This window comes from Salmo salar, chromosome ssa04 (genome assembly GCF_905237065.1).
Source record: "Salmo salar chromosome ssa04, Ssal_v3.1, whole genome shotgun sequence".
Classification (NCBI taxonomy): domain Eukaryota; kingdom Metazoa; phylum Chordata; class Actinopteri; order Salmoniformes; family Salmonidae; genus Salmo; species Salmo salar.
The window spans coordinates 44,850,151-44,864,700 of record NC_059445.1 but is presented as its reverse complement, the minus strand read 5'-3'; the positions used below and the strand labels follow the sequence as shown (position 1 = coordinate 44,864,700).

Below are 14,550 nucleotides of genomic sequence, written 5' to 3'. Positions count from 1 at the left end.
GGGACATTTGTTGGGAATTTGGCTAAGGGTGTAAATGTAAAAGTGACTGAACTGGAGGCAAACAGGATCCAGATAGAAACGGGAAGATTTAAGAAACATTTTGAAGTACATTTAAACACTGGGGGTTTCTTCAAGCTTTGTCTTATTAACAACCTTATTTACACTGAAAGCTTGGAGGTTATTGGTATTAATTCTTTACGAATGTACAATGTTGAAGTAATTATACTGGACATAAACGACAACGCACCACATTTTCGTGTGAAATCGCAGACTATACGGATTGCTGCGCTACCTGCACCAGGAGCTATATTTCCTCTGTCTACAGGATGTAGGGAGCAACTACAGAAAACGTTAGACTGAGAGAAACAAGCCAGGATAAAGCGTCTACTGACTGCTATTGATGGAGGAAAGCCTCCGAGATCAGAGACCACATAAACAATTGTCGACGTACTAGATGAAAACGATTATATATTATTTCAAAACATATGTTTTACTTATTTGCTATTAAACTGTTTTATTTCGGGCTAACATATGACGCGTTTTTTCTTCTTCTCATTGAGCAGTGTCATGGCCGTTTAGTAAGCAAGACGCAGGGTGTCGCTGTAGACCGTGGATTTGGTTCTAGGGCCACTTCTTCTGTCGCTATCAGTGTTGTGTAGGCTTTTGTCAGAATAACACCCAGTCAGATTCCATTTGAAACGACAGCCCTTCCGCGAGGGCATAAGAAGTGGTTGTTTTCTGAAATATATGTCTGCTCATAGAGCACTACCAGCGTCGGGTGAACAGTGGCTATAACGATGGGCCATTCCGTGCAGTGTGGATACCGGATTCCGGTTGTACTGCTTCTTTGCGTATGGGATTTAATTTCGGGACAGATGATCTACTCTGTCTCAGAGGAGCTGAACAAGGGAACAGTTGTTGGGAATATATCCAAGGATCTCAATCTCAATGTTCAGGAACTGGAGTCTCATATGTTTCAGATTGTTTCCGGCTCTAACAAGAAGTATTTGGATGTGGATTTAAAAACCGGGGCTCTGTTTGTGAAGGAAAAAATCGACCGAGAGGAACTCTGTATGACCAGTGAGAAATGTTCTCTAAACCTGGAGATCTTTGCACAGAACCCTCTCAACATGTATCGTTTAGAAATCAATGTGTTAGATATAAATGACAACGGACCTTCATTCCCAATAAATGTTTATACTTTGAATATAACCGAATCCACATTTCAAGGCGAAAGATATCCCTTGCCTAGTGCTGACGATGCTGATATAGGGAGTAATACAGTGAAAACATACAAGTTGAGCCCGAATGAACACTTCTCTTTGGATGTACAGAGCGGTGGCGAGCAGAGCGTGTCTGCTGAGTTAGTGTTACAGAAAGCTTTAGACCGAGAGAAACAGGCTGGGATCCAGTTGTTACTGACTGCTGTTGATGGAGGAACACCTGCCAGATCCGGGACATTACAGATAATAGTGAATGTGATAGATGTGAACGATAACAGTCCAGTCTTCAGCAAACAATTGTACAAAGTACGTATATCAGAGAACATACCAATTGGCACACATTTAATAAAACTGAACGCAACCGATGTGGACTCGGGTGTAAATGGGGAAATCGTTTATTCTTTGATAAGCCACGGGAAGGAAAAAACATTGGACGCATTTCAAATGAACAAAGTGACTGGTGAAATCACAGTTAAAGGAACCATTGACCGCGAGGAGAATGCTGCGTTTGAGCTGCACGTACAGGCCAAAGACAGGAGTGCTAGTCCTCGCACAACGCATTGTAAAGTCTTGGTTGAAGTGATTGATGTCAATGACAATGCTCCAGAAATCTCAGTAACTTCAATGATGAATGCAGTCAGAGAGGATGCAAAATCAGGTACAGCAGTTGGTCTAATAACAGTATCTGATAAAGACGGGGGTGTAAATGGAAAAGTACACTGTCAAATACTAGACTCTGTTCCATTCAGATTGCTGTCCTCGTATAATAACTATTATTCGTTAGTGGTAGATGGATCTCTAGATAGAGAGAGCACTTCCCAGTACAATGTGACCGTTATAGCTACAGATGAAGGCATCCCACCTCTCTCCAGTAACAGTGTCATTTATGTTTACGTCGCTGATGTGAATGACAACGCGCCTCGCTTTTCAGAACCTATATTTAATGTTTATCTAAAGGAAAATAGTCCCGTTGGAGGGCGTATTGCCAGCTTGACTGCCCATGATCCAGACATGAATGAAAACACTCAGATGTCTTATTCGTTTTTAGAAAGCAATGATGGCATAACCTTGTCTACAATGATAAACATTAACTCATTAACTGGTGAGATTTATAGCTTGCAGTCATTTAACTACGAGGAGTTAAAAACATTCCAGTTCCACGTTCAGGCCACAGACTCTGGTGTTCCTCCACTAAGCAGCAACGTCACGGTCAACGTTTTTATCCAGGATGAGAATGACAACAGTCCTGTGATTCTCCCGCCATATTCTGACCACGGCGCCGTTAATTCTGAGAACATTCCCTATTCTGCTGAAGCAGGCTACTTTGTGGCCAAGATCAGGGCTGTAGACGCCGACTCTGGTTATAATGCGCTGCTTTCTTATCACATCTCTGAACCAAAGGGGACCAATCTCTTCAGAATTGGGACCAGCAATGGAGAAATACGGACTAAGAGACGAATGAGTGACAATGACTTAAAAACTCACCTGTTGGTCATTCTGGTGTCTGATAATGGAGAACCTTCCTTGTCTGCCACTGTGTCTATTGATGTTGTGGTCGTTGAAAGTACAGGTGACATGCAGACAACTTTCAGACAGCTGCCTGTAAAGGAGGAGAGTTTCTCAGATTTAAATCTGTATCTGCTCATCACCATTGTGTCAGTATCAGTGATATTTATACTGATTATCATCAGTTTAATAGCGGTAAAATGCCACAGGTCAGACGGCAGTTTCAGCAGGTACAACGCCCCAATGATCACCACACACCCTGACGGGAGCTGGTCTTACTCCAAATCTACACAGCAGTATGACGTGTGTTTTAGCTCTGACACACCAACGCCGTTTCCACCTGCTGATGCTGAGCTGATCAGTATTAATGGAGGGGACACTTTTCAGAGGACGCGAACTCTCCTTAACTCACAGAAGGTAAGGGCAACTATTCATTTGGCTTTTTTTTCCCATTGCGTTGTCGTTCATTTCCCACTGAAATATTACTATTATCTTGCTTGCAGTTTGTAAATATTTTCTTAAATATGTTAAAAAATGTTATCTATCGCACGAATTTAAATCCATTATTACTTACTAAGACAGTTGTATTGGTGCGGTTTTGGTTCGCTAAAAAGAAGCTCAAAATCTATACCGTACACTGTTAAGCGTCTCTGTTCAGCACCATAGACAGCGACATATGGCTGCTTTGGTTCGTGTCAGCCTCATTCCTGCTTGCATGTTTTCTCGTTAAATTGATGCATTGTTATTAATAGTCTCCTCTATTATATAAATATACCAACCTGTCGAAATATAGTTGTTCCGTTGTTTATTGTAGAAGCAACAATGGAGCATTCAGATTTATTTTAAACTGCAAAACCCTTACGCACCACTGCAATTTATTTACCAGGGTTGGCTGGCCTTCTCTAGGCACTCGTAGGCTCAGTCACCAGTATACTTTTATTTACAAAGCCATTTTGGGCCATTTTTATTCTTCATAAATGTGGTGGGTACTCTCTTCGTTCGCAGGACCTATATCTTATGTACTCTGCGCCACCGCCTTGGAACGCCTTAACTGGAAGAACTTCTCCTGATTGGTGTTTTTAAATTATTGATGAAGGATTTTGATGCTGATTCCTTAACTTGTCAATGTTTTTAATTGACTGTTTTCTGATTTTCGTATTCTCTTGGGAATTATATGTTTTTTTTTTTTACTAGATTACCTGTCGTTTTTCACGTTGTATGTCTATAATTGTGTAATGACTTGGTGCTGCCTATCTTGGCCAGGACGCTCTTGAAAAGGAGATTTCAAATCTCAATGAGTCCTTCCTGGTTAAATAAAAAACAACTGGTCTGTGTAGACCATAGCATGTTTAGCCAAACTGTTCATCCGCTGTTTGGCACGTTGGGCTAAGCGAGAAGCTACATTTTAGAAGAAAGTGTTGTTCATTGGATCAATGTGCTTATTTGTTTATTTGTTTGTTGTGTAGACACCCCTCATGTTAGATTCTAACATCGTGAATAACTCAGATAAGGCTGTGTTCTTTTTTAAGAGCACAGTAAGAGCACTTGGTGTCGCTGTAGACCGTATATTCAGCTGACCGCTATGTGGGGCTCATTCCTCCCCTAACCTCCACTGCTTAAGGTAGAGTCAGGGGATCCACTTTAGATAGGCATGTGTGTAGAAACAACCGTGGTATACTAGAGATTTGTCTTTTACAACGCGATGTTAGCAATATTATGAATCTACTGTAAACAACTCACAGAAGGTCTGTGCATAGCGATGGGCCTTTCCGTGCATTGTGGATATTGTTGGATTCGGATTCTGCTGCTTCTTTGTCTATTCTGTCTCAGATGAGGTGAACAAGAGAACCGTTATTGGGAATATAGCCAAGGACCTCAACCTCAATTTTCAGGAACTTGAGTCCCATATGTTTGAGATTGTATTATTTTGTGAACCTAAACACTGGCGTCCTATTTGTGAATGAGAGAATCGACCGCGAGGAGCTGTGTGAGAACAATCTGAAGTGCAGGCCATTACGCACAATCATCTGAACATTTTTCGCGTTGAAATAGAGATACTGGATATAAATGATAATGAACCTTCTTTCTTGGTAAATTCACTGGCATAAATGTTTACGAAAACGCTCCTGCGGGAGAGCGATTTTTTTCTCCCAGTGACTGAGGATGCGGATGTGGGCAGATGTGGCCAGTATTAATGGAAGAGATACTTTTCAAAGGACAAACTCTGCCAAACAGTGAGAAGGTAAGGACAACTTTTCAAAATATTTTTTTTTTTGTCGTTGACTTTAGATTTCTTTTTTTTTTACTGACATTGTTATCATCTTGCATGTATATTCTACACATTTTTCATAATTTGAATCCCTTCTAACTTGACGAGAGAGTACAACTTGGGTATGTTTATGTTAGGTCAAATCCAGCTTTAAATGCTGAGGTGTTTAGAGTTTCAATTCAGCTCTATGGACTGCGACATACGACTAATTCCTTTGGTTTTTGTCAGACTCATTCATACTAACATGTTTTCTGCATTACGGTTGTTCCGCGTTCTTTTGAACCTGTCAAAATAGTATCGTTTTTGGTGTTGTTTATTGTAGAAGTAACAACCAGGATAGACATGCAAAGTCATTTGCATCATTTATGTAGATTATTATCAGCAGACTCATTACTGACAGGGGTAGTTTCGTAAGCACTTCGTACCATATTGTCATGTGCTAGCAAGTCTCTCACTCTACATTATGTACTTGGTCATGTTTGCAATGTCGCCGAACTCTTAATCGTTTTGGATACTCGTGCGTAATTACACATGACCAACCCAGCTTTTCTATAGTTCGAAGATGCGTTCTTGTTACAGTTTTATATTTTTATTTGAAATAGTACTCTTTAAAAGGTATATTTGGCCAAATTGGTTTGGTAAGAGTCACGGTGGTGTAATTGACACATAGCAGACTCGTTTTGTCAATAGTATTTATGCTGTAGCCTATACATACAGAAAACTCAGGATGTCGCTGTTGACCATGACAATTATTAATAGGAGGAATAATGCTGGACTCCTCCTCTAGTGAATACTAAAAAAGGAATCGAGTTGAAAGCAGTGGTTTGTTTTGACAGGAGAGGGAAATCATAGTTTGTCCGAATCACTTTTGTTGTACAAGCACGGACTAGCAGAGCCAGCATTTGGCTATGTTCATTTTTTCCCTTTGAGTATTGTTGCAATAAGCACTACTTGAACAGCGATGGGCCTGTGTGACCACAGAAGACGTGTTTGGATAGAATATCTTCTGCTGCTTTGTTCATGGGGATTCTGTTCTGGACAGTTCGTGTATTCCGTCTCAGAGGAGGTAGATAAAGGCACATTTGTTGGAAATATCGCTAAAGACCTAAATCTAAATTTGAGAGAACTGGTTTCGAGAGAGATTCACATTGTAACGGGATCCGAAAGGAGGTATTTTGATGTCGACGTGAAGACAGGTAATCTTTTTGTCTATGAGAGAATAGACCGAGAAGCCCTCTGCTCAAACTCAGTAAAATGCTCCATTGATGTTGAGGCGATATTGAATAATCCTATGCATATCCATCGTATTGAAGTAAACATTGTGGACATAAATGACAACCCGCCATCGTTTGCGGAGCGCATTCATGATGTCAATATGACTGAATCCGCCTTTCCAGGGGACAGATTTCCCTTACCGTTCGCCAGCGATTCGGATGTTGGAAGTAACTCTGTGAAAACCTACAAACTGAGTCTAAACGAACACTTCTCTCTAGATGTACAAGGCGGTAGCGAACAGAGTGTGTCTTCTGAGTTAATACTACAGAAAGCTTTAGACCGAGAGAAACAGGATGTGATAAAGCTTGTACTGACTGCTGTTGACGGAGGAAAACCTCCACGATCCGGAACTCAACAGATAGTAATTCACCTAATAGATGCCAACGATAATACTCCGATGTTCTCCAAACCTCTCTATAAAGTGCAAGTGTCGGAAAATGTTGCATTTGGAACTTTAATTCTAACTTTAAACGCAACAGACTTAGACGAGGGAGTGAACGGTGAAATTGAATACTCATTCACTGGGAAAGGAGAAACGGGCACACAACGTGTCTTTCAACTCAACCAGCGTACTGGTGAATTAACAGTTAAAGGGCGTTTGGATCACGAGGAAAACCCTGCGTTTGAAATCCGTATACAAGCAAAAGACAAAGGTAATCCGCGAAGGAGTGCCTATTGCAAAGTCATCATTGAAATTCTGGATGTGAATGACAATTCCCCAGAGATAATAGTGACGTCGCCCCCCATCGCATTGAAGGAGAATGCTAAGAAAGGAACAGTTGTTGCTTCAATAAATGTGCGGGACAAAGACGGTGGGAAAAATGGACTCATCAAGTCCGAAGTAACCGGAGATGTTCCTTTTAAATTACAGTCGTCTTATAAAAACTATTACTCTTTAGTTGTAGACGGGCCTCTGGACAGAGAGAGCGCACCTCTTTATAATGTAACTATTAAAGCCACCGATGAGGGGACCTCACCTCTCTCCAGCACTAGTGTTATTACTGTACACATTTCTGACGTGAATGACAACGCGCCAAGCTTTCCAGAGCCCATAATGAACGTGTATATCAAGGAGAATAGTCCAGTGGGGGTTCGTGTTGGCAGCGCGACAGCGAATGACCCTGATATCGATGAAAACTCTAAACTTACTTACGCACTATCGGGACGCAATGACCCGCAATTTTTTCTTTTGTAAACTTAAATCATCTGACTGGTGAGCTTTACAGCTTGCAGTCATTTAACTACGAGGAGATAAAAACATTCCAGTTCCACGTTCAGGCCACAGACTCTGGTGTTCCTCCACTAAGCAGCAACGTCACGGTCAACGTTTTTATCCAGGATGAGAATGACAACAGTCCTGTGATTCTCCCGCCATATTCTGACCACGGCGCCGTTAATTCTGAGAACATTCCCTATTCTGCTGAAGCAGGCTACTTTGTGGCCAAGATCAGGGCTGTAGACGCCGACTCTGGTTATAATGCGCTGCTTTCTTATCACATCTCTGAACCAAAGGGGACCAATCTCTTCAGAATTGGGACCAGCAATGGAGAAATACGGACTAAGAGACGAATGAGTGACAATGACTTAAAAACTCACCTGTTGGTCATTCTGGTGTCTGATAATGGAGAACCTTCCTTGTCTGCCACTGTGTCTATTGATGTTGTGGTCGTTGAAAGTACAGGTGACATGCAGACAACTTTCAGACAGCTGCCTGTAAAGGAGGAGAGTTTCTCAGATTTAAATCTGTATCTGCTCATCACCATTGTGTCAGTATCAGTGATATTTATACTGATTATCATCAGTTTAATAGCGGTAAAATGCCACAGGTCAGACGGCAGTTTCAGCAGGTACAGCGCCCCAATGATCACTACGCACCCTGACGGGAGCTGGTCTTACTCCAAATCTACACAGCAGTATGACGTGTGTTTTAGTTCTGACACACCAACGCCGTTTCCACCTGCTGATGCTGAGCTGATCAGTATTAATGGAGGGGACACTTTTAAAAGAACACGAACGCTCCCTAACTGAGAAGGTAAGGCACTATTGTTTTGGCTTTTTTTCCCCATTGCGTTGTCGTTCATTTCCCACTGAAATATTACTATTATCTTGCTTGCAGTTTGTAAATATTTTCTTAAATATGTTAAAAAATGTTATCTATCGCACGAATTTAAATCCATTATTACTTACTAAGACAGTTGTATTGGTGCGGTTTTGGTTCGCTAAAAAGAAGCTCAAAATCTATACCGTACACTGTTAAGCGTCTCTGTTCAGCACCATAGACAGCGACATATGGCTGCTTTGGTTCGTGTCAGCCTCATTCCTGCTTGCATGTTTTCTCGTTAAATTGATGCATTGTTATTAATAGTCTCCTCTATTATATAAATATACCAACCTGTCGAAATATAGTTGTTCCGTTGTTTATTGTAGAAGCAACAATGGAGCATTCAGATTTATTTTAAACTGCAAAACCCTTACGCACCACTGCAATTTATTTACCAGGGTTGGCTGGCCTTCTCTAGGCACTCGTAGGCTCAGTCACCAGTATACTTTTATTTACAAAGCCATTTTGGGCCATTTTTATTCTTCATAAATGTGGTGGGTACTCTCTTCGTTCGCAGGACCTATATCTTATGTACTCTGCGCCACCGCCTTGGAACGCCTTAACTGGAAGAACTTCTCCTGATTGGTGTTTTTAAATTATTGATGAAGGATTTTGATGCTGATTCCTTAACTTGTCAATGTTTTTAATTGACTGTTTTCTGATTTTCTTATTCTCTTGGGAATTATATTTATTTATTTTTACTAGATTACCTGTCGTTTTTCACGTTGTATGTCTATAATTGTGTAATGACTTGGTGCTGCCTATCTTGGCCAGGACGCTCTTGAAAAGGAGATTTCAAATCTCAATGAGTCCTTCCTGGTTAAATAAAAAACAACTGGTCTGTGTAGACCATAGCATGTTTAGCCAAACTGGTCATCCGCTGTTTGGCACGTTGGGCTAAGCGAGAAGCTACATTTTAGAAGAAAGTGTTGTTCATTGGATCAATGTGCTTATTTGTTTATTTGTTTGTTGTGTAGACACCCCTCATGTTAGATTCTAACATCGTGAATAACTCAGATAAGGCTGTGTTCTTTTTTAAGAGCACAGTAAGAGCACTTGGTGTCGCTGTAGACCGTATATTCAGCTGACCGCTATGTGGGGCTCATTCCTCCCCTAACCTCCACTGCTTAAGGTAGAGTCAGGGGATCCACTTTAGATAGGCATGTGTGTAGAAACAACCGTGGTATACTAGAGATTTGTCTTTTACAACGCGATGTTAGCAATATTATGAATCTACTGTAAACAACTCACAGAAGGTCTGTGCATAGCGATGGGCCTTTCCGTGCATTGTGGATATTGTTGGATTCGGATTCTGCTGCTTCTTTGTCTATTCTGTCTCAGATGAGGTGAACAAGAGAACCGTTATTGGGAATATAGCCAAGGACCTCATCCTCAATTTTCAGGAACTTGAGTCCCATATGTTTGAGATTGTATTATGTTGTGAACCTAAACACTGGCGTCCTATTTGTGAATGAGAGAATCGACCGCGAGGAGCTGTGTGAGAACAATCTGAAGTGCAGGCCATTACGCACAATCATCTGAACATTTTTCGCGTTGAAATAGAGATACTGGATATAAATGATAATGAACCTTCTTTCTTGGTAAATTCACTGGCATAAATGTTTACGAAAACGCTCCTGCGGGAGAGCGATTTTTTTCTCCCAGTGACTGAGGATGCGGATGTGGGCAGATGTGGCCAGTATTAATGGAAGAGATACTTTTCAAAGGACAAACTCTGCCAAACAGTGAGAAGGTAAGGACAACTTTTCAAAATATTTTTTTTTTTGTCGTTGACTTTAGATTTCTTTTTTTTTTTACTGACATTGTTATCATCTTGCATGTATATTCTACACATTTTTCATAATTTGAATCCCTTCTAACTTGACGAGAGAGTACAACTTGGGTATGTTTATGTTAGGTCAAATCCAGCTTTAAATGCTGAGGTGTTTAGAGTTTCAATTCAGCTCTATGGACTGCGACATACGACTAATTCCTTTGGTTTTTGTCAGACTCATTCATACTAACATGTTTTCTGCATTACGGTTGTTCCGCGTTCTTTTTGAACCTGTCAAAATAGTATCGTTTTTGGTGTTGTTTATTGTAGAAGTAACAACCAGGATAGACATGCAAAGTCATTTGCATCATTTATGTAGATTATTATCAGCAGACTCATTACTGACAGGGGTAGTTTCGTAAGCACTTCGTACCATATTGTCATGTGCTAGCAAGTCTCTCACTCTACATTATGTACTTGGTCATGTTTGCAATGTCGCCGAACTCTTAATCGTTTTGGATACTCGTGCGTAATTACACATGACCAACCCAGCTTTTCTATAGTTCGAAGATGCGTTCTTGTTACAGTTTTATATTTTTATTTGAAATAGTACTCTTTAAAAGGTATATTTGGCCAAATTGGTTTGGTAAGAGTCACGGTGGTGTAATTGACACATAGCAGACTCGTTTTGTCAATAGTATTTATGCTGTAGCCTATACATACAGAAAACTCAGGATGTCGCTGTTGACCATGACAATTATTAATAGGAGGAATAATGCTGGACTCCTCCTCTAGTGAATACTAAAAAAGGAATCGAGTTGAAAGCAGTGGTTTGTTTTGACAGGAGAGGGAAATCATAGTTTGTCCGAATCACTTTTGTTGTACAAGCACGGACTAGCAGAGCCAGCATTTGGCTATGTTCATTTTTTCCCTTTGAGTATTGTTGCAATAAGCACTACTTGAACAGCGATGGGCCTGTGTGACCACAGAAGACGTGTTTGGATAGAATATCTTCTGCTGCTTTGTTCATGGGGATTCTGTTCTGGACAGTTCGTGTATTCCGTCTCAGAGGAGGTAGATAAAGGCACATTTGTTGGAAATATCGCTAAAGACCTAAATCTAAATTTGAGAGAACTGGTTTCGAGAGAGATTCACATTGTAACGGGATCCGAAAGGAGGTATTTTGATGTCGACGTGAAGACAGGTAATCTTTTTGTCTATGAGAGAATAGACCGAGAAGCCCTCTGCTCAAACTCAGTAAAATGCTCCATTGATGTTGAGGCGATATTGAATAATCCTATGCATATCCATCGTATTGAAGTAAACATTGTGGACATAAATGACAACCCGCCATCGTTTGCGGAGCGCATTCATGATGTCAATATGACTGAATCCGCCTTTCCAGGGGACAGATTTCCCTTACCGTTCGCCAGCGATTCGGATGTTGGAAGTAACTCTGTGAAAACCTACAAACTGAGTCTAAACGAACACTTCTCTCTAGATGTACAAGGCGGTAGCGAACAGAGTGTGTCTTCTGAGTTAATACTACAGAAAGCTTTAGACCGAGAGAAACAGGATGTGATAAAGCTTGTACTGACTGCTGTTGACGGAGGAAAACCTCCACGATCCGGAACTCAACAGATAGTAATTCACCTAATAGATGCCAACGATAATACTCCGATGTTCTCCAAACCTCTCTATAAAGTGCAAGTGTCGGAAAATGTTGCATTTGGAACTTTAATTCTAACTTTAAACGCAACAGACTTAGACGAGGGAGTGAACGGTGAAATTGAATACTCATTCACTGGGAAAGGAGAAACGGGCACACAACGTGTCTTTCAACTCAACCAGCGTACTGGTGAATTAACAGTTAAAGGGCGTTTGGATCACGAGGAAAACCCTGCGTTTGAAATCCGTATACAAGCAAAAGACAAAGGTAATCCGCGAAGGAGTGCCTATTGCAAAGTCATCATTGAAATTCTGGATGTGAATGACAATTCCCCAGAGATAATAGTGACGTCGCCCCCCATCGCATTGAAGGAGAATGCTAAGAAAGGAACAGTTGTTGCTTCAATAAATGTGCGGGACAAAGACGGTGGGAAAAATGGACTCATCAAGTCCGAAGTAACCGGAGATGTTCCTTTTAAATTACAGTCGTCTTATAAAAACTATTACTCTTTAGTTGTAGACGGGCCTCTGGACAGAGAGAGCGCACCTCTTTATAATGTAACTATTAAAGCCACCGATGAGGGGACCTCACCTCTCTCCAGCACTAGTGTTATTACTGTACACATTTCTGACGTGAATGACAACGCGCCAAGCTTTCCAGAGCCCATAATGAACGTGTATATCAAGGAGAATAGTCCAGTGGGGGTTCGTGTTGGCAGCGCGACAGCGAATGACCCTGATATCGATGAAAACTCTAAACTTACTTACGCACTATCGGGACGCAATGACCCGCAATTTTTTTCTTTTGTAAACTTAAATCCTCTGACTGGTGAACTTTACAGCTTGCAGTCATTTAACTACGAGGAGATAAAAACATTCCAGTTCCACGTTCAGGCCACAGACTCTGGTGTTCCTCCACTAAGCAGCAACGTCACTGTCAACGTTTTTATCCAGGATGAGAATGACAACAGTCCTGTGATTCTCCCGCCATATTCTGACCACGGCGCCGTTAATTCTGAGAACATTCCCTATTCTGCTGAAGCAGGCTACTTTGTGGCCAAGATCAGGGCTGTAGACGCCGACTCTGGTTATAATGCGCTGCTTTCTTATCACATCTCTGAACCAAAGGGGACCAATCTCTTCAGAATTGGGACCAGCAATGGAGAAATACGGACTAAGAGACGAATGAGTGACAATGACTTAAAAACTCACCTGTTGGTCATTCTGGTGTCTGATAATGGAGAACCTTCCTTGTCTGCCACTGTGTCTATTGATGTTGTGGTCGTTGAAAGTACAGGTGACATGCAGACAACTTTCAGACAGCTGCCTGTAAAGGAGGAGAGTTTCTCAGATTTAAATCTGTATCTGCTCATCACCATTGTGTCAGTATCAGTGATATTTATACTGATTATCATCAGTTTAATAGCTGTAAAATGCCACAGGTCAGACGGCAGTTTCAGCAGGTACAGCGCCCCAATGATCACTACGCACCCTGACGGGAGCTGGTCTTACTCCAAATCTACACAGCAGTATGACGTGTGTTTTAGCTCTGACACACCAACGCCGTTTCCACCTGCTGATGCTGAGCTGATCAGTATTAATGGAGGGGACACTTTTAAAAGAACACACAAGCTTCCTAACAGTGAGAAGGTAACCTATTGTTTTCTTCACTACTCTGTTGTTCTCAACGGGGCATGAGACAGAGAGAGTGCCTCACAATACAATGTTACTATTATAGCAACAGATGAAGGAACCCCTCCTCTTTCAAAACTGTGATTTCGGTGTGTTTTTGTTGTTGTTTTCGATCATCTTGTTTAGGCCTAACTACAATTATCTCGAAGGTAGGCCTATATTGGTCTTTTAGGTAACGAAATGTGACTTGCCAGTAGGAAGTTATATTTATGTAAGTAATTGTGTATTATCTATCATTTTAGGAGATTGGTTTTTGGATTGTAGTTAAAAAAAACAAACAAGCGGAGTTACTTAAGCGTCCATTCAGCACCCTGGACAGCGACTCGCCACAACAAGCGGTTCGGCATGCGTTTATTAGATCTCAATGGCTTAAATATAGGTCTTGTAGCGTTCTAGTTGATCCTTTAAAAATACATTTTACAATGCATTTAATTTTGTCAGACTATATTTAGGCTACCAGTCGTTAAACAGCTGAGATCAGTGGCCATTTTAGCATGTAAATCTTGCTGGGGCAAACTCCTCCAAAAAATTGGGGTATGCATGCCAGCAAAGCCACTACACGACACACCACAATACTAAAGAATATATTAATTTCACTATAACAGTGATAAACAGTGCTCACAAACTGTTAGGGCCTACATAAAGCTGTCCCAACAGCTTTACCTGTAGCAGTAAGCTGTCCCAACCTTACTGCTACACTTGGCAATCAGCGGAGCCTTGTCTGGCAGTGAAACAATTCATTCAGCCTCATTTACTGCCTTTAAAAAAAACAGATCTGATATGGCTGACTTGCTTAAACCAATGTGGTTTCTACTGACAATTGAGATGTACAAACTATGGCATAAGGGGAGGTCAAGCGGATAGGAGGCAATCCGTAATTTCGATTAAGACATTAATGAGCGAGCTAAGACCGACTTAGTCAGTATAACTATTTGTTCAGCATGTTTTAAATGTACAGGGACATAATTCAGAACATGGGCCGTTTTTACAGTATTCTCCCTTTACACCAAGTCAGAACCGTAGGATAAATAAAGGGGGCATA

At 41.1% G+C, this 14,550-nt stretch overlaps 2 protein-coding genes and 1 pseudogene across 2 annotated transcripts in view; all 3 read left to right on the top strand.

Moving 5' to 3' along the window:
• Positions 1-674: 674 nt before the first annotated feature.
• The window catches only part of LOC106603251 (protocadherin alpha-C2), a 48,073-nt gene continuing 34,197 nt past the window's right edge, over positions 675-14,550 (top strand). Inside the window, exon 1 of the mRNA XM_045717000.1 lies at positions 675-3,146. Coding sequence (XP_045572956.1) covers positions 798-3,146 — 2,349 coding nt within the window. The 5' untranslated portion in view covers positions 675-797. The remainder of the gene's footprint in view (positions 3,147-14,550) is intronic.
• LOC106603233 (protocadherin alpha-2-like) lies at positions 5,835-8,301 on the top strand (annotated as a pseudogene).
• On the top strand, positions 10,993-13,927 carry LOC123742464 (protocadherin alpha-2-like). Its single transcript, XM_045717008.1, has one exon. It carries the CDS (start codon positions 11,118-11,120, stop codon positions 13,512-13,514), a length of 2,397 nt encoding a protein of 798 aa, XP_045572964.1. The 5' UTR covers positions 10,993-11,117; the 3' UTR covers positions 13,515-13,927.